The sequence below is a fragment of the Chlorella variabilis genome, assembly GCF_000147415.1.
Source record: "Chlorella variabilis unplaced genomic scaffold CHLNCscaffold_11, whole genome shotgun sequence".
Lineage (NCBI taxonomy): Eukaryota > Viridiplantae > Chlorophyta > Trebouxiophyceae > Chlorellales > Chlorellaceae > Chlorella > Chlorella variabilis.
In genome coordinates this window covers 590,226-614,379 of record NW_005435077.1, presented here as the reverse complement: position 1 = coordinate 614,379, position 24,154 = coordinate 590,226, and the positions used below count along the sequence as shown (strand labels likewise).

Below are 24,154 nucleotides of genomic sequence, written 5' to 3'. Positions count from 1 at the left end.
TCACCCTCCATTGCGCAGGGGTTGACAGCCACACACGCGGAGCGTGGCGCGGAGACGGCGTGGTCCCGGCGCAGGGCTGCCAGGCCCGGCAGGCCCGAGAGGTCCCGCTCCGGCCTCAGGTCCCACCTGCAACCCAAACCCGGTGGGGACGGCGGCCCGCCAGCTCAGCACACACGGCTGCACCTCGCAGCAGGGCGGGGGCGGCGGCGCACGGCAGGGAGAGCAGCACGCCAGGCCGCGATGCCGGCAAAGCGTCTGCGCCACGCCGTGCTCCCGCATCCCGCACCCAGCACCGCACCCGCACCTCGAGTAGGCCCCAAACACAAAGTTCTTGTCATCCGGGAAAGGCGCGCCCTCGCAGGCCTCAAACAGGTCGTCATACTTGGACAGCGGGTCCTCGGCATACCCGCGCCCCTGCAGGGCGCCGGGACAGGAAGAGCGGGTTGGGGCAATGGCGGTCAGCAAAGGCTCAGCGGTGATGCCCCGGCACAGGCAGTAGGCTGCATGGCCGCCGTTTGAGCCTGCGCAGGGGATGCCAGCGGCATGGCGGGGCTCACTTGAGCGCCTGGGAGGGCGGGCGTCTGGCGACACTTGTAGATGGTTAGCGGCAGCGTGCTGGCCACACTGCATGCATGGCGTGGCACGGACCAGCGGCGTGAGCGACCGTGCGCCTCCGGCCGCACCTGGCATTGTGCCCCGACCAACTCACCGATGCGTTACAGCTGCCTCAGGCTCCCGCCCGAGGTTGGTATGCCTCGTCAACCTCCCGCCTTCACTGGCTGACAACCCTCTCTCACCCTCCAACTGAGAGGCTCACCGCTGGATCATGTCGTTGAGAGGCAGGATCGCCAGCAGGTCTGTGGTGCTGCTGGAGCGCACGCCGCCATCCATGATGGACAGGCGCGCCACGCTGCTCATTGTCTGGGCCAGGCTGGGCATGGCGTAGTCGGAGTAGACGCAGGACAGGCTGTCCACCGCGTAGGGACACTCCTGCCACCAGGCCTGACGCAGCGCGCGCGCGCCTGCGTGTGGGGCAGGGGAGGGAGGGGAGCAGGCGGCGCTGTGTTGGCTGGGCGCGCAAGTGCCTATGAGTGAGTGTGTGTGTTTATCGATAACAAAAAGGAGAGTGTGTGCGGGGGTTGTGGAGTGGGCTGGGCTGGGAATCCTTTGGGGGGTTGGGGGGTAAGATCTTAGGGGTGGATAGCGGCGTCAGGGGAGCAGCGGTGGCGGAAGCAGCGGCAGAAGCGGCGGCCCGGAGCGGCAGCGGCGTTCACCCACCTGGGCCCATGCGGCCGCCTTGCACGCACATAGACGAGCATATTGTGAGAGCTACAGCCAGGAAGAGGCGCTGGGCCCCCATTATTCTTGCTGTGAGAGGGTGGTACTGGGCTGGAGGTTGAACTCTTTCAAGAGAGAACGACCAGGCCTTTGGAAACGAAGACACGGAATCTGTAGAGTGTTGTGGCAGGGAGAGCTCTCGAGAACACAGAAAAAATGGCTGCCAACCACAACTGCGCAGTAGCTTCCAGTTGCAGCCGCCTTGCATGCACGGCTGGAACCCCGATCTCCCCCACCTTCCCCATGGGACCTCACGAGGGACGCCTTACAGCGTCGTGAGTCGACAGCGCCGCCCTAGAGACATCCTACCGATGCCGGCCTGGCAGCCGCCGCCGCCGCCACCGCCGCCACCGCCGCCGCCACCGCCCTCAGGGCTGTCTTTGCTGGCATAGCCCAGGCTGGGACGCATGAGCAGAGCTGCAATCAGATTCCGCATCGTAAATCTGGAACCCGGCAGTGGCGATACATCGTCACTGCACATACATTGTGTCATTAGAGGGAAGCAGCAAGCGGGAGAAGGCCGGCGGCGGCCCTTGTTTGGGTCACGGCGGCTTGCATCTCCATCTGTGCTTTTCTACTCAAAAGTGGTGAAACATCGCCAGGCTGCTCGGAAAGATGTGAAGGAACGAGGGGTGACACGTTCTGGAGAGCAAACAATTGAGTGCACATGCTAGATTGGCTGCCTTGTCTGTCGGCTGACAGGCGTGAGCATTACAGTGTGGTCGTCGCCACAGCGAACGAAGGCCTAGCCGTATTGGCAATGCAGATGGAGGTCATGCAGCTTGTGATGCACTGGCACAGGAACCGGCTGGGAAAAGGGAGGCAGGGCGCAGGTGGCAAGGTGCAGCTCACGACAGCTCGAAGCCAGCCCCAGCCTGGATGGAATACAGCAGCTTCTCCCGCAGCGTGGCGGTGCGCCGGAAGTTGGGCAGCTTGAGCGTGTTGCTGCAGCGGGGACAGGCAGGGGTGCAGAGGGGTGGCAACTGGGCGACGGTCAAGGCCACATGGACGCAAGTAGCGGCAGCGGTGCACAGCGTGGAAGAGAGCCGTGTCATGCTGGCTGGACACACAAGGCTGGGCTGCGGCGGCAGCGGCGGCGGCGCCAGGGGTGCACCTGCATGTGGAGGCGGTTGGCAGGCGGTCCACGTCCTTGCCGCCCACCGCCGCCAGCAGAGATGCGCCGCAGTCCACCTGCAATTGATGTGGGAGGGCGGGGTGGAGGATGGGACAGGGACAAGCGCAGGCACGGCATGAGAGAGAGCGTGGCGCCAGGCATCCCTCACTGAACCTCCGGCAGCGACCCACGGCCCTCCCAGCCAGCCGGCCGCCTGGCTGCGACCAGCAAGCCACCTTGTGTATCGTGAGGGGCGGGTTGAGGTGCTGGAAGCCGCCCAGCGGCGCACGGCTGCAGCTGGTGACGAACTTGAGCAGGCTGCGCTGCTCCTCCTGCAAGCAGGCAGCAAGCAGGGCTGGGGTGGGCAGCGATGCCGCCGCCACCGTTACTGCTATTGTCCGCTGCTGCTGCAAGCTGCATTGAACTGTCAAGCGCGCACAGGGGCGGTCCGCCGCCCATCACCACACACCTGGCTCATGCCGCGGACCACCTGCCAGAAGTGCTTGATGGTGGTGCTTTCGGCGCTGTAGCCGTTGCTGCAGCAGCAAGGGGGGCGAGTCGGCTGGGTTGCGCAGCCAGCCAGTTGGAGCTGCGGCAGGCGGCCTCACAGGCGCTGGCTCCAGGCACACAGTATCAGGGATCAGGGATGATGGAAGGAAGAGGCCTCGGTTTGCTGCTGCACCTAGAAAAAGAAGAAGAGAATACCTACACATGCGCCGCCCGGCACTGGCATGGGCGGCGGTACACCGACCTGTACTGCGTGTGTGCCTGCATGTCGTTCACATTCAGCCCTGCCGCCTCGCCGCCGCCCAGCAGCTGGTTGACCTCCCGGGGTGAGAACAGGCGCAGCCAGGAGGCGGGGATGACCTGCCGCGGCACGGGAGGAGCAGGGGGAGGGGATGCCAGAAAGGCGTCGCTGAAGCTCCTGCCCTTGGGCAGCCCTGCTGTGTGCCGAGCAGACTCCAGGCTCCGTGTACCCCGCAGGCAGCTGGCGCCTGCCTCACCCGAGACAGCCCTCGGCTGAAGGCCGCCGCTGCGGAGCCCAGGCGCTTGTTCAGGTGCCAGTCGGCCACCAGGAAGACGTACTGCAGCATACAGGCAGTACAAACGATCCCAAACAAACACCCCAAATAGCAAATCCAGCCACGGTGCGACCAGCCTGAATGAACCAACACCCTACAATTCACAATGCTGCCGTGCTGCCTGCCACATCCTCACGCACACCACCCAGCGCCTGGGCACGACACACACACCTGCAGCACGTTTTCGTTGGTCACTGCCAGGTGGCTGCCACCTGGCACCAGCTCCTCGCTAATGGTGGACCCCAGGAAGTCGCTCTCCACTGTGGGGAAGGGTGCAAAGGCACGCACTAAGTAGAGGCAGGCAATTGGCAATGCCTGACAAAGAGGTGACGAGCGGCAGGCAGCGAGAGACGACAGCTACAAAAAGGAGGCAGCGAGGGAGGCCAGCGCAGGGCGCGGCGAGGCAAGCGCAGCACAGCGTGGCAGGTGGTACGCGCACCGGCGAAGTCGAGGCAGAGGTCGGCCACTTGGCCCTCATACCGCTTTAATTGCAGCAGGCTGCGGTACACCTCAGGGTCCAGCCCCTGCAGCTCCTCAAACAGAGGCCACCGCCCCTGCACGCCCAGCCAGCCAGAGAGGCAGGCAGGCCTCACACAAGATATCACCAAAGAACACAGCCTGGAATGGCGGATGCCGCATCTCAACACCTCCTTTGCAGGCGATGCTGGGGCCCAACCACACCCACATCCACAAGCCACACCATCCTCACCACGCACGCCCACCACTCGCACCTGCAGCCTGCTGACGAAGAAGGGAGCCAGGGGGCAGTCCAGCAGCACGCCCTCGTACAGCGCCCGCCCAAGCACCAGGCCCAGCGTCTCCAGGGCCGACAGCCCGCCATCCAGCCGCTCTGTAGAGCAGCAGCGGCGGCAGCAGCAGCAGGCGCGTTCGGTGCCGGCCCAGCAAAACAGGCCTGGCTGTCGTGCGGCGCCTTGGCTGCGCCAGGCCACCAAGCAGCAGGCAGGCCAGACCTGCCAGTGGGTTGGGGTAGGCGTAGCCGTCCGGGGTGGCGGTGAAGAGGCCGCGGTTTGGGTCAAAGCCCGCCGCCACCACGCTTTCCAGGAACTCCTTCATCAGGCCCCCCATGTCGATCCCCGCCTCCTGCACGACACCGCCAGCAGGGCGCAGCGGGGCGCAGCATGTGGCGCCCGTAATCATGCGTGGCACCAACAACACAGCGCAGCGTTTGTTGCTGCTGGGAGCCGCAGGTGCAGGTGCAGGTGCAGGGCGCAGGCACAGGCGCGGGCAGGCGCTTGCCTCGTAGCCGAGCTGGTTGATGAAGGTGATGCTGAGCCGGGACTTGACAGCACTGCCAAGGTGGCCCAGCTGCGGGGCACGAAGGCAGGCCAGGGTCGGCTGGCGAGCTCTGCCGAGCTGACTTGCAGCACCAGGCAACTGCGCCAGGACCGTTCATAGACTACAAGACAGACCACAGGCAGACCAGGTGTGGGCTTGCCTGCGCTGACGCATCCTCCAACACATATCCCCGCCGGATGGTGACGGGCACCGGCCGGGCGCCGCCCTCCACGGGAGCGAGAGCGTACCCGTGCCTGCAGCCGCAGCGGCCACAGCAGCAGCAGTAGGCGGTTGGCAGGAGGGCGCGTAGCGAGGTGATGCTTGATGCGGGGGCGGAGCGCTGGCAGCAGCCCAACGCAAAAGAGCATTAGGGCATTAGGCAGCATGCCAGCCGGGCACCGCTTCCCGCCAGCCACCGCCACACACACCGCTCCTTGTCTGTGTCGATCAGCGCCCTGAACACCGCCACCCTCTCGTCAAACGGCACGCACTGTGGCGCCGCGGTGAGGATGGCGGCCACAGCGGCCGGCCGGGATGCCGCCGCCGCTGCCGCCGCCGCGGCACGCGCGGCCGCGGGCAGGTGGGAGGGCAGCCCCTGGCCCTCCCCGCCGTCGTCTGCTGCCGCAAGCAGCGCGCGCACGACTGCCGCCCCTGAAACCGGCTGCTGCTGGCCGCTGGAGGCCACCAGGTGATGGTAGGGCTCCAGCCAGAGTGCGGGCGGGCAGAACTGCAGGCGGGCGTCTCTCTCATACAGGGCCCTGCGCGGTGCAGGGCGCAGCGTCCGTCGCAGGAATGGCGACCTAGCAAGCAGCCGGTTTGGCCGGGGCACGGCTGCCTGGCCATGCATGCGCTCACCTGTGCAGCAGCGGCGCCGACTGCTGCAGCATCTGATAGTCCCTCCCCAGCCTGGCACTGCTCCTGCCGCCGCCGCCTCCAGCTCCCCCCCTGCCGCCGCTGTCTGGCAGCTGCGTGCGGAAGACGAGCGTGTTCATAGCTGCTGCGATGGCACGCTGCTGGCCTAGAGTGAAGGTCTGCAGGACAGGTGCGAAAGCACAGCAGGCACAGCATGGAAGGCAGGACAAACCAGGGTGGTCCCCTTCCCTAGAGGCCTGGCTTGGCTGAAGACGAGGTGCGCGTTGATGGCAAGCAAAGTGATGAGCCAGCCAGTTAGCCTTGGCTCATAGCAGCCCACCAGGCTCATCATAGAGGCTTGGCAGGGAAGAACGACTAAACAGACCTGCTGCTTATCGTGGAATTCATAGTCATCCACCACCATCAGCTGGTGGCAGTACACCCTGCAGCACACGGCAGGGCACCAAAAGGGCATCAAGGCAGCAGCATCGGCACGGGCCAGAAGCGAGCCAAAGTTGCAAGGGCAGCATCAGGAGAAGCACATCGCCGGCGGTAGGCCCAGGTGCCAGCCCCAAACTGATCTCACCTGCAGAACAGGCCCAGCTGCGTGGCGGCTTTCGGCTGCAGGCCCGCAATGCCGTGCCGCAGCGTGGGCACCTCCCACCCGCGGGTGGCCTGCAGCGGCGCCTCCAAAGGTAGCCCCACGGTGGTCGCCAGCTGGCGCCACAGGCGCGGCAGCAGCTGCATGCCAAAGGCGAGCGCCGATAGCAGGCGGGCGGCCTGCGCCTTGCTGCCGCCGCCGCCGGAGGAGTCTGCCATGAGCAGCAGCAGGTGGTACAGCCGGGCAAACTGCGGCAGCGGCAGCAGGGCCAGCAGCTGCGCCGCAAACGTGCCCTCCGAAAACGGCCACAGCTGCTCCGCCACGCTGCCGCTTGCGCTGCTGCTGCTCCCTGGCTCCAGGGCAGGCTGTAGGAGTGCAACTGCCGCGGCCCCCAGCGCTGGTGCCACACCCTGCTGCTGCAGCAGCATCGAGGGCGGCAGGAAGGCCACCTGTCGGCCCTGCTGCTGGCTGGCCTTCTTCCCCGCTGCCAGCTGGGACAGCGTGCCCAGCAGGCACAGTGCCTCGCTGCCCCTGGCACCCTGCCACTTGGACCGATCGCCGCTACTGCTGCCGGCAGGCTGCCAGGTGGCGGCAGACTCTAGCAGCTCTGCAAAGCCGGGGGCTGCTGTCAGCTGCGCCACGGTGGCAGGCGCCAGCAGCAGCAGCAGCCCAGGAGTGGCCAGCGCCTGCAGCAGCTGCTGGGCGGCAGCCCCCGTGGCAGCGTTGCCGGCGCTGCCACCCTCCCCGGCCTGCAGCTGGCGCCACAGCCGCAGCTGCGCAGTCACCAGGCCATTCAGAACAGCGGCCAGCTGCTGCTGCTGCGGTGGCCGCTGGCTGCTGCTGGCGCTGCCTGGATCATTGTTGGTCTGCGCCAAAGTGAGGCACACGACTAAGCGGCTGGCCGCGGCCGCCAGCACCGGTAGCGGTGCCAGCCATGAATGCAACTGGCGATGCAGCCACAGCTGTGGGGCCTCCGGCACCGCGGGCTGCTGCCCGTGCTGGGTTGAGAAGCATTTCCAAAGCGATGCGTCACAGAGGATACCCAGCAGCCTCCCGGAAGCCGCCTGCAGCAGGGGATCGGTGCTGCTGCTGCCACTACCACTGCTGCCGCTGCCGATGACGCTGCCGATGACGCTGCAGCACAGCAGCGCCAGCCGCTTGAGCTGGGATAGCAGCATCTGGCGCTGCTGCGAGCCCTGCGCTGCAAGCCCCAGCAAGTTTGCCTGCAGGTCGCCAGCTGCCAGGCTTCGCAGCAGCAGCGCAAAGCAGCCGCGCAGCGCACGGGTGTCTGCCATCAGCGGTGCCGGCAGCGGTGCGCCACCCAGCAGCGCCGCATGCTGCTGTCGCTGTGCCGTGGTCGGAAGGTAAGCCTGGAGCACGGGCGGGAGCATGCTGCTTGCCAGCTCGCCAGCGGTCAGCGCCAGCTGCTGCTGGGCCACGGTGCCACCGTACTGCTGCAGCCACTCCTGCTGCAGGCGCTGCCGCATGGTGGCCCTCGCACGGCTGCCCCGCCACCACCGAGCAACCGTGGTCGCCGCTCGCTGGCGCTGGCGCTCGGCTTGCCGGGCCGCGCGCTCCGCTTTGGCCTTGCTGAGCACCTCATCGCTGCAAGGGGTGGGGCAATGCAGACGATTCAGGTGGCTGGGGCCGGGCCTGGTGGCCGGACTGTTCTGGTTCCTCGTGGCGGCAAACCGGCGGCCGCTGCCAGCCACCGCCTCGGCGTGACTTCTGAGCGCACCACCTACCTGCTGGCCTCACGCGCCCCCCTGCTGCCTGCCAGGCTCACAGGCCGCTTGCTGAACTCGAAAGACATGTTTCGGCGGAACATGCTGGGCACCCTACTCAGTGGGCGGGGCGCCCATCCTGCGCGTTGTATCGTCCTAGCCGAGCAAGATTAACGATGAACGAGGCAGCCGGAGCGAGTACAAGAACCCTCTCCCCAGCAGCCATTTCACGACCAACTCGGGCCTCAAGACCGGGCAATTGGCTTGATCACGCATGTGGTAGCCTGTGGAGTCGCAGTTTGCAGTGTGCCAGTTCCAAAACCAGGCGATCCCGCCTTCTCATCTCTCTTATGCAGGCCTGCGGCCTCAGAGCAGCCGCCTGCACTGCACCAATCACCGCCAAGCGCTCAGCAGCCAAGCTTGTGGTTGCCCGCCGCAGCAGCGCAGTCGCCATGACCGCCGCCACCGCCGCTCCAGCCACCACCGTGAAGGCTGACTATGACGCTCTTGCCAAGAAGCTCAAGGTAGGGGAGGTTTCTTTGCTCCCTGGCACCCTGACCATTCATAACATCTCACCTTCTGCGACCCTGGCTCCCTCCTCCCTGGCTGCAGGAAGTGTCGGCGCTGGGCGGCATCAGGTGGGCGCCTCGCGTTCCCCGTCCCCCACCCACATGCCGCTGACCGCTCTCCCTCGCCCTGTGCCAACCTCCCCTGGCCGCGTCGTCCACGCTCCCGCCTCCCTGCAGCGGCCTGCTGGGGTGGGACGAGATGGTGATGATGCCGGCGGGCGCCGCCGAGTCGCGGGCGGTGCAGAAGGCGGCGCTGGCAGGGGTGCTGCACGAGAAGCAGACCGAGGCGGAGCTTGGGGGGCTGCTGGCCAAGCTGCAAGCTGCCAACCTGGCGGATGAGCTGGACGCCTACCAGCAGGTGCTGCCCCGGCAGGGCCGGGGAGGCGGCTGAGTGCCTGCACTGCCTGCGGGCCAGGCCAGCCCTCTTGGGGCTGCTTGTTGCAGGAGGGGCAGGGCTGCGGGCGTGTCGGGCCGTGGCGTGCACGGCGCCACTGCTGCGCACCACCACACCCTGCCCTGCCCTGCCCAGCCCTGCCCTGCCCTGCCGCCGCGCCGCAGGCCACGGTGCGCGAGGCGGCCCGCGACTACGGCAAGCTGACTGCGGTCCCCAAGGAGCTGGCGCAGCGGGAGGCGGAGCTGGAGTCTCGGGGCTACCAGGTGAGACGTGGCTGGGGCCTGGGGCTGGCGCCTGGGGTGCAGGGGCTGGCGCTAGGTGCCCTCCTCAACGCACCCAAGCACTCGCTTTGGCCTGCCTGGTTCCGCCCACCGCCTCACCGCTCGCCGGCGCCTCCCTCCCTCGCGCCCCTGCCCCCCCACCACGCCGCAGGCCTGGGTCAAGGCGCGCCAAGCCAGCGACTTTGCCCAGTTCGCGCCGGTGCTGCAGGAGTGGGTTGACCTGCGGCGGGAGAAGGCGCGGCTGGTGGACCCGGCTGGGTAAGGGCGGCTGTGGTGCTGGGCGTGTGTGGGCATGTGGGATGGCTGGCGATGGGGTGGGTGACAGTGGGGTGTGAGATGGCGGTGGCAGGGTGTGTGTGCGGGTGTGTGCATGTGTGGGTGCCTGGGACAATGCGCACCATGCGCACCGCTCCCCCTTGTTTCGTCGCAGCCCTGTGTACGACACGCTGCTTGACGACTACGAGAAGGGCATGACGGCGGCGCGGCTGGACGAGATCTTTGGCCAGGCGCGTGCGGCGCATGGGCTCGCATGGCTGCTGGGTGCCGCACCCTGCCGGCCGTGCGGCCCTGGTGTTTGATTGATTTTCGTATTGCAGTGGTTCTTGTTGCAGCGGCTTGTGGCTTGTTTGCCGACAGCGCACGCCCCCTCCCTCCCGATCCTGCTGTGCTGCAGGTCAAGGAAGGCCTGGTGCCGCTGCTGGCAGACCTGCGCGAGCGAGGCACCGCCCCCTCAGGTGCGCCGTTGCCCCCCGCTGCTGCTGGCACCACCTGGGGCCTCGTGCTCGCACAGCGTGGGGCACCCCGCCCTGCTCCCGCGCCAGCAGGCCTGCCTGCTGCTGCCAAACCCGCTCGGCCTGCTTGGCCGCGCAGCCTCCACCAGGCACCTGCCCGCCACGCCTCCCCCGCCTCCCCGCCCTCCTGCAGACACCTGGCTCAAGGGCGACTACGACACCAAGCGCCAGGCGGAGCTGTGCCACAAGATAGCTGTAGCCATGGGGTTCAGCCTGGAGAACGGCCGCCTGGACGTCAGCGTGCACCCCTTCACCGGCGGTGCGGCCCCGCCGCACGGCAAAGTCCCTTGCGCCGTGGAACGTCACCTTGCTGCAGCTCCTTGGCGGTGCCGGGACCGCTGCACGCTGGCACGCGCGGGGCCGCGCCGTTGCGTGCCCCTGCTGTCCCCTCGCGGCGCCTGCGTGCGCCGTCGCCGCTTGCCGCGTCCAGCCCCGGCACCCTCCCTCCCTTGGTTGGGCCGTGCAGGCGCGCACCCCACCGACGTGCGCATGACCACCCGCTTCAAGCAGGATGACCTGACCGAGGGCATCACTGGGGCCATCCACGAGAGCGGGCATGCGCTGTACGAGCAGGGGCGCAACCTGCAGTACGACGGCCTCCCGGTCAACCAGGTGGGGGTGGGATTCTTGGCGGCGGCGTGGGGGCTGGGCTAAGGGATGGGGAAGACTGGACTGAGGGTGGGAGCGGGCACGGCGCACAGTGGCGAGTGGCGGCAGCGACGGGCGGCGCGTGCGGCACGTGGCGGCATGCCGATCGCTGGCCGTTGCGGTGCCCCCGCCCTCTCTTTCCTCGGCGTGCAGGCGCTGGGCATGGGCGTGCATGAGTCGCAGTCGCTGCTGTGGGAGCGCCTGGTGGGGCTGGGCCGCCCCTTTTCCGCCTACCTGCTGCCGCTCATGAAGGAGTACTTTCCTCAGGTGCGGGTGTCGGCTGGCTGGCTGGGCAGCTGGGTGGCTGCGTGAGCCTCTCTCGCTGAGCGCACGCGCACGCCGCCCTTACACCGACCCGCCTCGCGCCCGTGCCCCGCTCACCCCTGCATGCTGCGGAGGCGCCCCGGCCTTCCAACCCCCGCCCTGATCCTTTCCTCCCCTGCCTTTCTTTGTTCGCCTGCAGCTGCCGGAGGATAAGGGTGCAGAGGATCTGTATGCCGCGCTGAACATCGTCAAGGTGCCCTCCATGATTCGTGTTGAGTCAGATGAGGTGACCTACCCACTGCACATCATCATCAGGTGAGGGCGGGCTGGCGCCGCGCCGTGGCGGCCCGCCGGCTGCCGCGGGCGGCCGCAGCAGGGGCGCGGCAGGGTGCAGGGTGAAGGGCAGGGTAGAGGCTGCAGTCCTCGGCGGGCTGCGCTGGAGTGATGCGTGCATGCTCTGTTGCTGCCACCGTGGGCTGCCGCCCGCCCACCCGCTCTTCCCAGTCGCCCCCTTCCCCTCTCTGCCTCTCCCTTCGCCCCGCCACCCGTTTGGGCAGGTATGAGCTGGAGAAGGCGCTGGTGGAGGGGAGCATCCAGGTGGCCGACCTGCCGCAGCTGTGGAACCAGAAGATGAACGAGTATCTGGGGTGCGAGCCCGAGAGCGACGCGCGCGGCGTGCTGCAGGACGTGCACTGGTCTGCGGGGCTGTTCGGGTGAGCGCGCGCCGGCTGCGTCCCAGCAGTGTGCCGAGGGCTGCGGGGGGAGCAGGAGGGGGCCTTGCGGGGGCCGCAGCGTGCCGGGCCAGCACCTGCCCCTTCATTGAGCGCCCCAGCAAGCGAATGCTTGCTGGTTTCTGTCCGTCCTTGCCTGTCCGTCCTGCAGGTACTTCCCCACCTACAGCCTGGGCGCCATGTATGCCACCCAGATCTTCAAGGCGGCGGAGGCGGAGCTGCCGGGCCTGGCTGACGACATCGCGGGCGGCAGGTTTGAGCGCCTGCGGCTGTGGCTCAAGGAGAAGATCCACAAGTGAGTGGCGGGTGGCGAGGGCGAGGGCTGCTGTCTTGCTAAGCTCGTCGGGCATGTCTGCCCGCTGGAGCAAAGCTCGAATGGTTGGGCATCAATACCTGGGCTGCTGCCCAGGTATCTGTCGGCTGGTTCACCTGCGCTGCCCCGCCCACCACACGGCCGCCCACACCCGCATCCCCTACTGGGCACCGCAGGGTCGGCTCGCTGCACACCAGCGGCGATGAGCTGATGAAAGCGGTGACGGGGGCGCCGCTGGACCCCCAGGTGTTCCTGGCATACATCAAGGACAAGTACTCGGAGCTGTACCGCCTGTGAAGGTGGGAGGGAAGCGAACCGAATGGCAGAGGTAGGCGGGTGCCACCGTCGCCCGCTGCGTAAGAGGCACCTCGCCTCGCGTCCAAGCGTCGGTTGTGCACTGATCAGTCATTGGTGTAAGTTGGAAGTCTCTCTCGGGAGTTGCCATGGAAGGTATACCACGGCACCCTCCGGGTCGAATGCCCGCACTTGTGCAAGTATCGGTGGCTGCCGGCGGCCGTTGCACTCCCTGTGACGCCGCCAACTGGCCAGCTGGTACTGCCGGTGATGTTGGCATTGGCATTGTGCAACCCATCATTCATTCACAGAGAGCATCCCAGACCCGAATTTCGGCTCGGGAAACATCCGCAACTGGGCTTGCCGCGTCCCCAATTCTGGCGCGCCACCTGTCAATTATTTTGTAGTAATCAATGAAAGGACTGTTTGAAGTCCAACGTCGCCGCCTCCCCAGAAGCGAGCTGTGCACCTGTTTCCTCTCTGTCAACTACCACCATGACGACCACACCACACCAAGTCGCGGACCCAGTTCCAGAGGGCGCCCCACTGGAGGAGTCGCTGAGCTACCTAGCCCTGGTGTCGCCGCGGTCACGGTTGGTGGCCGCCGCCGGGTTGCATGCCCGCCCAGTGTTTCTTCCCGCCGCCCCCGCCTGTGCCAGCCGCCTGGACGCTGAGCCAGCCGTTGAGCCGCCTGCGCCAGCCACACGCTGATACGCCCCCTTTGCTTCTTTGCAGGGGTCGCAAGCTGGCGCAGCGGGCGGACTCCAAGGTGCTGCAGGCCCGCAGCGCCAGCCTGGAGCGCGCCTTCAGCGACACCAAGCGCCAGTCGGCAGACGGCGGGCTGGTGCCCCGCCCTTGCACGCTGGGCAGGTGGGACAGGCGGGCGGCAGGCAGCGCTGGCGGTGGGGCTTCCAACCAGGGCGCTGCGCACAGCAAGCCAATCCATGTGCCAATATGGCTTGCTTGCTTGTGGGCTCAGGTTTCTGGCGGGACGGCTGGCGGATGTAGGGGTGAAGCACTGGTTTGGTGTGCCGGGTGAGCGGCAACAGCAGGTCCCGGATGCGCTGCTTTATGCCTATGGCTGCTCCGCTACTCCCCGCTGCGCTCCTCAGCAGTTCAGGCACCTCCTGGTTTGAAGGAGCTGCGCCATGGTGTGCCCCCTGGCCTGCAGGCGACTTCAACTTGGCTCTGCTGGATGAGCTGCTGGGCGAGCGGCGCCTGAAAATGATTTCGTGCTGCAACGAGCTGAACGCCGGGTGAGGGGAGAAGGAGGCAGGGGTGGAGAAGAGCAGCAGCCGCAGGAGGAGGAGGAAGGGGAGGGCTCGGTCCCGCTGCAGCACAGGCAGCTGGGCGCGCTCATGGTACCGCCCCCGCCTCCCGCCTCCCGTCCCTGCAGGTATGCCGCCGACGGGTACGGCCGGGCCAACGGCATCGCCTGCCTGGTGGCCACGTTCAGCGTGGGCGGCCTGAGCGCCATCAATGCCGTGGCTGGGGCCTACAGCGAGAATGTGCCGGTGGTTGTGGTGGTGGGGGCGCCTCCCACCACCGCCTGGAACAGCAACCGGGTGCGGCTGCCGGCCTGCTGCCGCCGTAGCCGCTGCCGCCGTGGGCGCTGCCGCTTCTAAAGCTTGCGCTGGCGTGCTCTCCCTGCCCAGCTCTGGCTGGGGTGGGGTGCAGCGGCGGGTGCGTCTCCCAGTGGTGCGTGGCTGATGGAGCATCCCTGCCTGCTGCTGCCCCTGCCTGTCCATGCCTGGTGTGCAGGTGGTGCACCACACGCTGGGCCACGGCGGCGACCTTAACTTCGAGCTGGAGTGCTACCGCCAGGTCAGCAGCTCATGGGTTCCAACACGAGTGGCGGTGTGGGGGGGCCGGGTTACGAGTGGGGTGTGCAGGTCCAGGGCCTGTGCTATGCCTGCTGCCTGCGCGCTGGCCCTGCCTCGCCTGCCTGCCGGTCTGACCGCCCACCCGCCCACCCCGCCTGCCGTCCCTGCCGCCGCCCTGCAGGTCACCTGCTACCAGTGTGTGCTGCGGGATGCGGAGAGCGCGTACGACCAGATTAACCGGGCCATCCTGGCGGCCTGCGAGCACCGTAAGCCCGTCTACATCAGCGTGCCCGCCAACCTGGCCACCCTGGCGCACCCCGCCTTTGCCCAGGAGCCCGCGCCGCTGGTCATCCCGCCGCCCGTGTCGGCGGCAGGTGCGCGGCTTTGTGTCCCCGGGCCTGGCAGGCAGGCTTGCACGCACCGGGGATGCTCGCTGGCGCTGGCCGTGCCTGGCGCAGCAAGAAGCGTCTCAGCAAGTTGGGCCAGCTCGCACCTCTGCCGCCAACCTCGGCCTGGCCGCCCGCCTGCCTGCAGCCAACCTGGAGACCGCCGTCTCGCGGGCCGCCGCATTCCTGAACAAGGCACGCTGGGCTGGGTGGCGCTGCCCGCGGCACGCATGCCGGCTGTGTGTTGCACGGGCGGAGCAACAGCCGAGCCGAGCCACAGGCGGGAGTGGCATGCAGCTGCCGCTGCCGCTGCCAGATAGCTCGTTGCGGTCCTCTGCTGCCACTTGCTCACTCATCCAGGCCAGGCTCCTGTTGTGTGCCGTGCAGGCGATCAAGCCTGTGCTCGTGTGTGGCGCTCACATGCGCAGCGCCCGCGCCCGCTCCGCCATGATCGCCCTGGCTGAGGCCTCTGGGTACCCAGTGGCTGTGATGGTGAACAGCAAGGGCCTGTTCCCGGAAGACCATCCCAACTACATCGGTGGGCGGGGCGGCGGGCGCTGGGGAGTGCGGTTGGGTGGGGCGGTGTGGGAGCGCGGGTGGCAGGGGCTGGGACGCGCCCTGTGGCAGCGACAGGCGGGCCTGTCTGAGATGCATCGCTCGCCTGGCCACTGTGCACCAAGTCGCGGCACTCCCCCGCGCTTCCCTGCCCCACACAGCCTGCCTCGCCCTGCCCCGCCGCCTGCAGGCCTGTTCTGGGCATCCATCTCCACGCCCTACACAGGGGAGGTGGTGGTCTCCTCTGACGCACACCTCTTTGCCGGCCCGGTGAGCCAGGGGCGGCCGCAGGCTGCTGGTCATGGCTGCGCTGCAGCGTACACCCCTGCCCCTGCCCCCCACCTCCAACACCACATGCCCCACGCCGCCACCACCAGCCACTCCACGCCCTGTACACACGCCTCGCCTCGCCTCACTGCCCCACCCCTACAGATCTTCAACGACCTCTCCACCGCCGGCTTCTCCCTGATGATCGACCCCGCCGCCACCATCGATGTGGGTCCCGACACAGGTGGGCGAGCAAGCCTCCGCCAGACCAGCATGCCTCATGCTGGATCAGCGCACACTTGCCATGCCCGCCAGCGGCTCGACGGCCGCCTCTGGCGCCAGCAGCGTCCCAGCCTGCCAGCTCCCTCCGTGTCAAGCCAAGATGGGGCTCGCGAAGCTGGCAACCATCGCTGACTCTGTCGCCCCTGTCCCGCCCTGCAGTGACGGTCGGTACCGCCGGCTTCTTCGGCCAGGTGCAGCTGGAAGACTTCCTGGAGGCGCTGATCCCCAAGGCAGGGCCCTGCTGCCGCAGTACTCCCCCCATGCACTCAAACCCACATCGTTCCACTCACTCCACTCCAATCCCCCACGCACACACACCACCTCGACTGCATCTCCAACTACGCAGGTGAGGCGCAACTCTGCACTGCTGGACAAGTACCGCACGATGTACATCCCACCTGGCGTGCCGCCGCAGCTTCCGCCCGGCACCCCGCTGCTGCTCAACCGCGTGTACAAGCAGATCCAGGTGGGGTGGAGCACTGGGGCTGGCTGGCTGTGTGGGTGACTCTGCGGGCGGGCGGCAGCCTAGCGGAAGCGCGGGTCAGCAGAAGTTTGCCTGCAGTTGGGCTTGGCCCTCCGCGCCGCCCTGGCTGCGGCTGCTGGCCACAGCCCTCCACATGTCGGCATCTCTGCGCACTTCTTGGTACAGGTCACCCTGAGCTCCTCCCACACCATCGTGGTGGATGCCGGCGACAGCTGGTTCAACGCGGTGAAGCTGCGGCTGCCGCCGGGGGCCGGCTGGGAGATCCAGGTTGGTGGGAGGTCGGCGGCCGCGGTGGTGGAGCGCCGCGGTGGGCTGGGCTGGCGGATCGGGAAAGGAGGAGGAGGAGGAGGGACGCTGCGGGTGCCGCAGCTGCGCGTGCTGCTCGGTGGGCGCAGCAGGCAGGTCTTCTGTCGCCCGCAGCCACACTCTGCACGCCCACACTGCCACACGCCTGGCCCCTCCCTGAGCATGTGCGCAGTCCCAGTACGCCTCCATCGGGTGGAGCCTGGGCGCCACGCTGGGCTACACGCTGGGCGCACCCACCAAGCGGGTGGTCAACATCATCGGCGACGGCGCCTTCCAGGTGTGGCGGTGTGTGGTTGGGGAAGTGGTGGTGGTGGGCGGTGTATGTGGTGTGTCTGGTGATGCCCCGCTCGCGTTCGCTATGCGGTAGCGAGCGGGCAGCATTGACTGATTAATTGCTCGCCCCATGCGCTGCTGCAGATGACTGCCCAGGAGCTGTCCACCATCATCCGGTACCGCCTCTCCCCCATCATCATGATCATGAACAACGCCTCGTATGGCATCGAGGTGATGGGCCGCAGGGGAGGGCAGGGAAGGAGGAGGGGGGCGGAAGGAGGGGCCAACCCACCAAAACTTTTGTTTGAATTTGTTTGAAGCACATGTTGGCGGCAGCCTCCGCCGCGGCTTTGTTCCTCCCCCGAGCTGGCCTGCCCCTGAGCTGTGCGCTGAGTTGCTGGGCCGCCGCAGGTTGAGATCCACGATGGGCCCTACAATGAGCTCAACTCCTGGGACTACAAAAGCCTGGCGCTGGCGCTCGACAACGGCGGCGGCCGCGTGCATGCTGTGCAGGTGGGGTGGCCAGGCGGCAGCTGGAGTGGGCGCCGTGCCTGGTGCACCGGGAGGCGCCTCCCGGCAGGCACTCCAGCACCTACAGCTGTTCACCCTGCACACCCCGCTGCCCTGCATGTACCGTACCTGTCCCTGTTGCCACCCATGTTGGCATGCGCCCCCTTCTGGCTGCCTCCCACAGGTTCGCACCGAGGAGGAGTGTGCGGCGGCGATGCAGGCGGCACAGGGCATGCAGGACAAGGCTGTGGTGATCGAGTGTGTGCTTGATAAAGATGACTGCAGCGTGGAGCTGCTGCAGCTGGGTAAGACGCTGCAAAACTCCAACAAAAAGGCGTGACACCGGCTGTCCTACATGATGGCTGTAGCGCACGGCTGGCTGCCCCTATTTATGTATTCGGGAGGCCAGCACTCGCTGTGGCTTGTAACTTGGACACTGCTATTCTATTGATACTGTTTCTTTGCTACGGTTTGCCACAGACACCTTTTGCAATAAATTTGTAGTGTAGCAGCATGCTTTCACAGGCTTCCAGAAAGGACATGGGTGTGGGTGGTGGTTGCTGATGAAAGGCAGGACGGCAAGACTGGCATGAAATGTGATGCGCATGAGGATGGATGAGGACGTCAGCTGTTCAGCGCTTCAACGGTCAACAAGGGGTGATAGGTATAAGCAACTCGACTGCCTCGCTGCGCTCTCTCTCTCTGGCATGCTGTGCACACTCTCACGGCGAACTGCCAGCTCTCTTTGCCAGCTGGCAAGCCAGGCCATGCTGCTGCCCGCTGAGACGCCACCAGCAGCTTCTGGCGAATGAATGGTACAATTGGAGCAGCAGCAGCCTCAGTACTCGTACCCTTGCACCTCGCGCACCGAGATGATCAGCGACGCGGTCCAGGCAACCCTGCAAGCGAGGCGGATGGGTCTTGGCGGCAGAGTTCGAGGGCCAGGAGGGAGGCCGGCGCCGCCAGGCGCTGCGGCAGTTGCAGCAGCAGCCACAGGCAGCAGCGGGTAGGCAGGCAGGCACCGCCAGCTCACCACGTGATCCAGCAGAAGGCGCAGCTGGCCTGCGTGCGGGAGTTGTCCGTGAACTGGCTGGTCAGAAGGCTGGTGGCCACCGCTGCTGCCGCCAGCCAGAACGCCCACATGCAGAAATCAATGACGGCCGATATCTTGCCGCGGATCTGGAATCAGCAGGCAGGATGATGGTTTGGCGGGCGGGGAGGCAAGGCAGTCGGGAGGAGTGCAAGGCACAGGCCAAGGAGGGCAGCTCACCGCCTGATTGCCCGCCAGGTAAAGCAGCAGATAAAAGAAAGAGACTACAAGCCCTGCTATGCCAGTGAACATCTGTGCGTGGGGACAACGGGGGCGCGGTGCAGGCAGCAGGGGCAAGGCGGGTCAGCGTTGAGTGCAGGCTCATGCAGGGGAAGAAGAAGAGCAGGGCAGACACTCACGATGTAGTTGTATTTAGAGCTGCCCTCATACACCACGATGACTGAGAATGCGATGATCGAGGTCAACATCTGCATGAGGCCAAGGGGGAGAGGGATTGACGCAGAGGCACTTGATCAGCGACGGGTAGCGGCGGCAGCGGCGGGGCAGGTTGGCGGGGCGGCGGCGGCATTTGCCTCGAACAGCCTTAAGATGAAGGGAAAGCTCGTCGCCACGGGTCCATCACCCATTCTGGCTGCCTTTGTTTGGGTGTTTGCTAAACCAGCCGCAGCCCGTGTGCTCAGCGGCGCGCGAAGCACAGCAATTAGAAATCAGGCGGTGTGTTGCGGGAAGTTGCAGCAACAAGCCGGCGGGTTTCCCCGGGTTCGACGCGGCGGTAGCTATGGCCGGCGCGGCCGCGACCGGGCGCCAGGTGGCGTGCGCGCGACTCTTCCTGCTTCATCTCTCTGTGTTACACGCAGGCTGGCAACTCACATGGATTGAACGCATACGACTCAATAGCAAAGGAATGGGATTGAAAAAGAGGGCAATTCAGAGCCGCAAGATCGCGCGGGCAGGAGAGGCGTGCTTGGCAGGGAATAAAGCAGTGCGCGTGAGGTATCAACAGACACACACCACTGACAGTTGGGAGGTGGGTGGCGTCATGGGTGGGTGGCCAGGCAAGGGGGGGGCTGCGGGCAGACGATGCACTTGTGCTGCTCGCCTCCCAGCCGCCCTGTCGCCTCGGTTGAGTTTTGGGTGTGGAGTGCCTCGAGGCTGTCGCATCGGCAGCGCGTGCCTATCTTCCCGCCGGGCGGCATGGCGTGAAGAGCTGCTGCTGCCGACACGGCACAGCGCGGCGGCATGCGCTGAGCTGCGGCCTGGCTGGCTCAGACCATGGACACGCTGCTGTTGGGGATGGCGGCTGCCGGTGGCGCGGTGGTGGGGGCTGGGCCGGGGCTGCCGCTGCGCCAGTCCATGACAGAGATGACGAGGGAGCCGATCCACAGGAACCAGGCGATCCAGCTGAAGGCGCAGCTGGCCTTGATGTTGCTGTTGGTGCCGCCGTCGGCCACAATGTCAGACATGCTGGCGGCGGCGGCCTGCGCGGCAGCAGGTGGGGCAACAGCAGCAGGATCACGCGGCCACGCAGCCATGGCAGCAGCTGCAGCAGGGCAGCCGGCAAGCAAGATAGCAGCAGACGCGGGCTGGCAGTCCAAGCGCAGGCAGGCGGGGCAGGACCGCACGGCTCACCAGCCAGAATACCACCCACAGGGCATCCAGGACAAGCGCAATGATGCCGCGTGCCTGCAGGCAGGACGGCAGCAGAAATGAGAGCTGAGCCAGCAGGCGCGGGGTGTGCGGCTGCTGCCCAACTGCCATGCAACCACAGCGGCCGGCCGTGACAGCCAAACCTCACCGCTGACACGCCCACGGCGTATGCGACCAGCATGAAGAACGCGATGATGAAGCCAGTGATGCCCACAAACATCTGCAGGTGGCAGGGCAGGGCAGGGGCAAGGGGTCAGTCGCCCAGCGCGGCGCCGGGGCAGGTGCCGCAAGCACATGCTTGGCCAAGAGAGCCCAGCCAGCCCACCGTGTAGCGGATCTTAGAGGAGAAGTCATCATAGTCGACGATGGTGGCAAAGGCCACAATGGCGCAGATCATCTGCAGCATCGCAGGCAGGCAGGCAGGCAGGCAGGCGGAAACGGCGGAAGTTGGAGGGACCTTTGAGTGCCAGCTGCTGGGAGCGAACTAGGGCATGCCCAGCGCTTGTTGCAAGGGACAAAGATAGCGAATGGCTGCCCGCGCTGCTGGTAGGAATGGCGCCATGCCAAAAGCTGCCCTGCCCGCCGGCTGCTCCTTGAGCTGCGCCCGGTGGACGCGGCTACGTCGCCGGCAGCGGCGGAGCCGCCGCCAACACCGACCGCGGTGGCCGCAACCGTCGACTGCCACCGGTGGCGCTGGCGCCTGCTGGAGACGCCGAGACGTAAGCCAGGGCCCGGGGCCGCGTGGGCTAGGCTTACGCCACCCCCGCGTTTTCGGATCGCGGTTTGTGCCACCCTCCCCAGCAACCTCCTTGCGACGCACGACATCACGGACCTCGAAAAACCGCAAAACTCCAGCCCCCGACTTCAATCCTTCGAGACCCATGGTTGCACCCTGATTTGCAGCAGGCTGGGCGCGCACGGCACTTGCGGAAGACGTCAGTGGATTAGAATGGCGAACGAACCAGCCGCACGATAGAAGGGTGAAGCATGTGCTGCTGCTGCGCCCGCTGGGCGGGGGATGGCCGCCTCATGTTGCCCACTGGTTGGCCTCTGGGCTTACACTATAAATTGGTGCTTGCAGTACAGAATGGAGCATAAAGTGAGAGGTGAAAGTAGCTCAGGGTTGCAGAAGGGCAGACGGAAATGGGTGGCATCGCCACATGGATGGTTGGGAGACTAACTGTCATTATGCGTCCGGTCTGAGGCGGCCTGAGGCTGACGTGTTGCTGATCTGCGCCTTTGGAGTCACCTACACCACGCTGCTGGCCGGCAGCGCCACCGCGCCCGTGGGCGGTCCCGCCTTTCCGCCTGGCGCGGGCGCCTCGAGGACGACGGTGCCGCCAGAGCGCATGTCCATCACGTCCAGCACCACGGCGCCAATGAACAGGAACCTGCGGAGGCGAGGGCATTCAGTTTTCGGCAGGCAGGGAAGCAGGGCAGCAGGGATAAGCCACCACACTTCCATCCACCCTGGCGCTCACCAGGTCAGCCAGGAGAAGGCGACCGAGGCCTGCAGGCGGCTGCTGGAGCCCCACCACGACCAGCTAAGCATGTTGGAGAGCGCGGCGGCGCACGACAGCCAGAAAATGAACCACACGCCATCATAGACCAGTGAGACCAGGCCCTTGACCTGGCAGGGGCGGGGCAGGGGAGCAGGTGGGAGGAGGACGCTGGAGCAGCTTTGCCAACCAGCGCCGAGGGCAGCGGGGCACAGCGGGGCACCCCGGCAACGCTTGCACGCTGCATGGCGGCCACGCACAGGCGGTGGCAGCGCTGCTACACCTTGTTGATGCCAAGCAGGTAGCAGATGGCCAGGGCCAGCGACAGGAGCATGGTGGTCACGCCGCAGAAGATTGCAAAGTCGTAGCGCGAGTAGCCAGCGCCCTCCGCCACCGGAGCAAAGCTGCAGGCAGGGGCGGACTGAGCGGCCGATTGAGCGGTTTGGCCGCTTGCGGCAGGCGTCACGTGCACGCCAGGGCCACAGCGGCGGTATGGGCCAAGTGGCATGCCCGGCCCTTCCTGCCATCTCTTGCAGCGACTACCACTTACGCGATGATGCCAAACACCACCTGCAGGAGCACAACAACGAGGGTGCGGCAACTGCCGTCAGATTGCACTCTTGGATGGCCATACATGCCGGCCGCCAGGCGTCGAGGGGACTGCCACAGCGGTCGGCGCCCCCATCCAGCTAGCCCAGCCGCTCTTTGATGCAAGAGCCGACAGGTTGGGAGCTCGAGGCTCCCCTCGGTCATGGATTCTTGCGAGCTAGATGGGCAGCTGCCGGCAGCTGCTGCTCCATTCCACGGGTGCCGCCCGCTCTACACACCTGAGCCACCCGCAGCCAGAAGTGCGGCGTCCTCATGGCGCTGCTGTCGACGGGCATGCTTCCTGGAGCGGCTGGATCGCGAGCAGGTTGACTAGTTCCTCAGCAGGTTATGAAGGGATGCCGACTGAAGCGCGGAGAGGAGAGGAGACGATGGGAAGGGGTTCAATGCCGAGAAAGCTTGCATGGGGCCCAGAAAGACTTGCCGGAAGTGGCAGGGAAGCTGCCAGCAGCGCAATGCCGCCATTCACGCCGTTGTTGGAGGAGAAAGTAGTTCATACCCTGCGTACACAATAGCATGTTGTCAGGCGTGCATCCTCAAGTTGCCACTAGAATCAGCACTTGATTGGCATGGATGGATCGCTGCTCCAGCTGGCGGCGGGGGCGCACATTCAAGATGATGCGCGGGGCGCCCGACTAGGTTCCCACTCGATGTTTTAGAGTTGGCTGTTGCAAATTGGGCGACGTTAAGCGCCCGCAGATCTGCAGGGACGGGGGGCTGCGTGTCCTCGGCGTACCACGGTACGTGGCTGCCTGCGTGCCGTTTCTTGGCCCTCGTAGTTATCAATTACTTTCCGAGCACACTGTGCGTGCCCACGGGCCACGCGCTCTGCCAACCGCTCGAGAATTGGCTGGGCCCAACTCTGAAACCCTTCATTCTCGCTCCATCAGTGCGGCCTCTATCCTAGTGGGGCTGGTCCATGCGCGTAGGCTGCAGTTTGGGCGCCGTGGGTGCCCTGTGCCCCAGTCCAACGCGGGAGCGGGCCGCGATGGCGGAAGGCTTGCAAGGCTCAGAGCCCTGCCCATCGTTTGCAACGCCTCCGGGCCCTCAGCACAGTCGAGCAGAAAGATCAGAGTGGGCGAAGCAGCCAACTTTGACATGGTGCCTACTAGCCTCCCGGCCCAGCCCCCGTCCCCTGCCGCCGCCGCCGCCAAGGTGAGCCTTCCTGCTGCGCACCTCCGAGGTGCGCAGCAGGAAGTCCGTTGCAATGGCTGGGCTCCTGGGGAGCAGGGCCCCAGGCATACAGGCATTGGGGGTGGGAGTGCTGTGCCACTGCAAGTGCGAAGGCCGCTTTCCTCCCTCCTCACGTGCACTGGCAGGCCACGGCGCCCTCCTCGGCGCCGCCGCACAGCTCGCCCTGGCACCCGCAGCTGCTCCAGTTCAGCCGCTACGCCATGCCCCAGCTGGATGACTACCAGGCCGCCACCCTGGGCAGCAGCAGCATGGCCAAGAAGCTGCGAGGCGCGGTGGCTGCTGCTGCAGCAGACCCCGCCAGGTGGGGCGGCTGGGCTTGCCGACATGTGCCACAGTGTGCGCGCAAGTTATTGCACAGTTATTGCACAGAATGCTCGACACAGTCGTCTCCTTCACTCTCTCAGAGGCGCTAGCAGTGGCAGCGGCCGTCGGCCTGTTTCTGGGCCTGTTCTCGGCAGCAGCTCTCCTCGTGCTCCTGCGATGGGTGGAGAAGCGCCTGGTAGAGGCGCGGCCCGGCGGCGACAGCCGCCCCCCGCGGCATGCCGAACCCAGTGTTCGGCACGTGCCGCTCGAGGGCAGCTTGCAGCCTGCGCGGGACCCAGCGCCACCCACAGGCGAGCAGACAGCTGAGATTGCGGTGATAGGGCTCCCCGGCTTGGCAGCGGAGGCTGCCGCTGGATGCCTTCCCACACACGAGCATGCCTGCAGACGCCTTTGCGGCTGGCTGCACGCCTTCTACAGCATGTCAGTCAGCGGCGTGCGGGTGCAGCGGGTGTGGATCACGCGGAATGGGCGGATGGCGCTTGAGGCGTCGCTGCCCGCCGCCATGGCTGCTACTGTGCTGGCTGGCAGCAAGCGGCTCAAGGGTACTGGGATCACCCTTGGGCCCGTCCTCAGCCCCAGCGAGCTGCGCGAACGGGAGGCGCGCAGGCAGCAGCAGCCACAGCCCACCCCGGTCACGCCCCAGCCTGGCCGACAG

The 24,154-nt window shown here is 66.6% G+C and overlaps 3 protein-coding genes across 3 annotated transcripts; 1 reads left to right on the top strand and 2 right to left on the bottom strand.

Moving 5' to 3' along the window:
• Positions 1-2,186: 2,186 nt before the first annotated feature.
• Positions 2,187-4,608, bottom strand: CHLNCDRAFT_23742 (hypothetical protein; the record flags this gene model as incomplete). The annotated part of the gene is made up of 10 exons (XM_005847223.1): positions 2,187-2,283; positions 2,453-2,487; positions 2,689-2,784; positions 2,922-2,988; positions 3,204-3,319; positions 3,457-3,537; positions 3,706-3,794; positions 3,974-4,088; positions 4,260-4,384; positions 4,506-4,608. 10 exons carry the CDS (start codon positions 4,606-4,608, stop codon positions 2,187-2,189), a joined length of 924 nt encoding a protein of 307 aa, XP_005847285.1.
• Positions 4,609-10,864: 6,256 nt separating this feature from the next.
• On the top strand, positions 10,865-17,518 carry PDC1 (hypothetical protein; the record flags this gene model as incomplete). Its single annotated transcript, XM_005847375.1, has 22 exons — positions 10,865-10,957; positions 11,154-11,269; positions 11,512-11,667; positions 11,837-11,980; positions 12,175-12,885; positions 13,028-13,162; positions 13,272-13,327; positions 13,464-13,548; positions 13,689-13,857; positions 14,054-14,116; positions 14,297-14,489; positions 14,650-14,696; positions 14,889-15,039; positions 15,247-15,326; positions 15,489-15,567; positions 15,765-15,835; positions 15,952-16,071; positions 16,255-16,356; positions 16,568-16,672; positions 16,813-16,899; positions 17,080-17,181; positions 17,363-17,518. The coding sequence occupies exons 5-22, from the start codon at positions 12,788-12,790 to the stop codon at positions 17,516-17,518; spliced, it is 1,899 nt and encodes a 632-aa protein (XP_005847437.1). The 5' UTR covers positions 10,865-10,957; positions 11,154-11,269; positions 11,512-11,667; positions 11,837-11,980; positions 12,175-12,787.
• Positions 17,519-19,494: 1,976 nt separating this feature from the next.
• CHLNCDRAFT_52534 (hypothetical protein) lies at positions 19,495-22,259 on the bottom strand (the record flags this gene model as incomplete). Its single annotated transcript, XM_005847222.1, has 9 exons — positions 19,495-19,707; positions 19,859-19,912; positions 20,025-20,096; positions 20,202-20,273; positions 21,132-21,267; positions 21,358-21,506; positions 21,659-21,779; positions 21,926-21,945; positions 22,203-22,259. 9 exons carry the CDS (start codon positions 22,257-22,259, stop codon positions 19,495-19,497), a joined length of 894 nt encoding a protein of 297 aa, XP_005847284.1.
• Between the last annotated feature and the right edge of the window lie 1,895 nt (positions 22,260-24,154).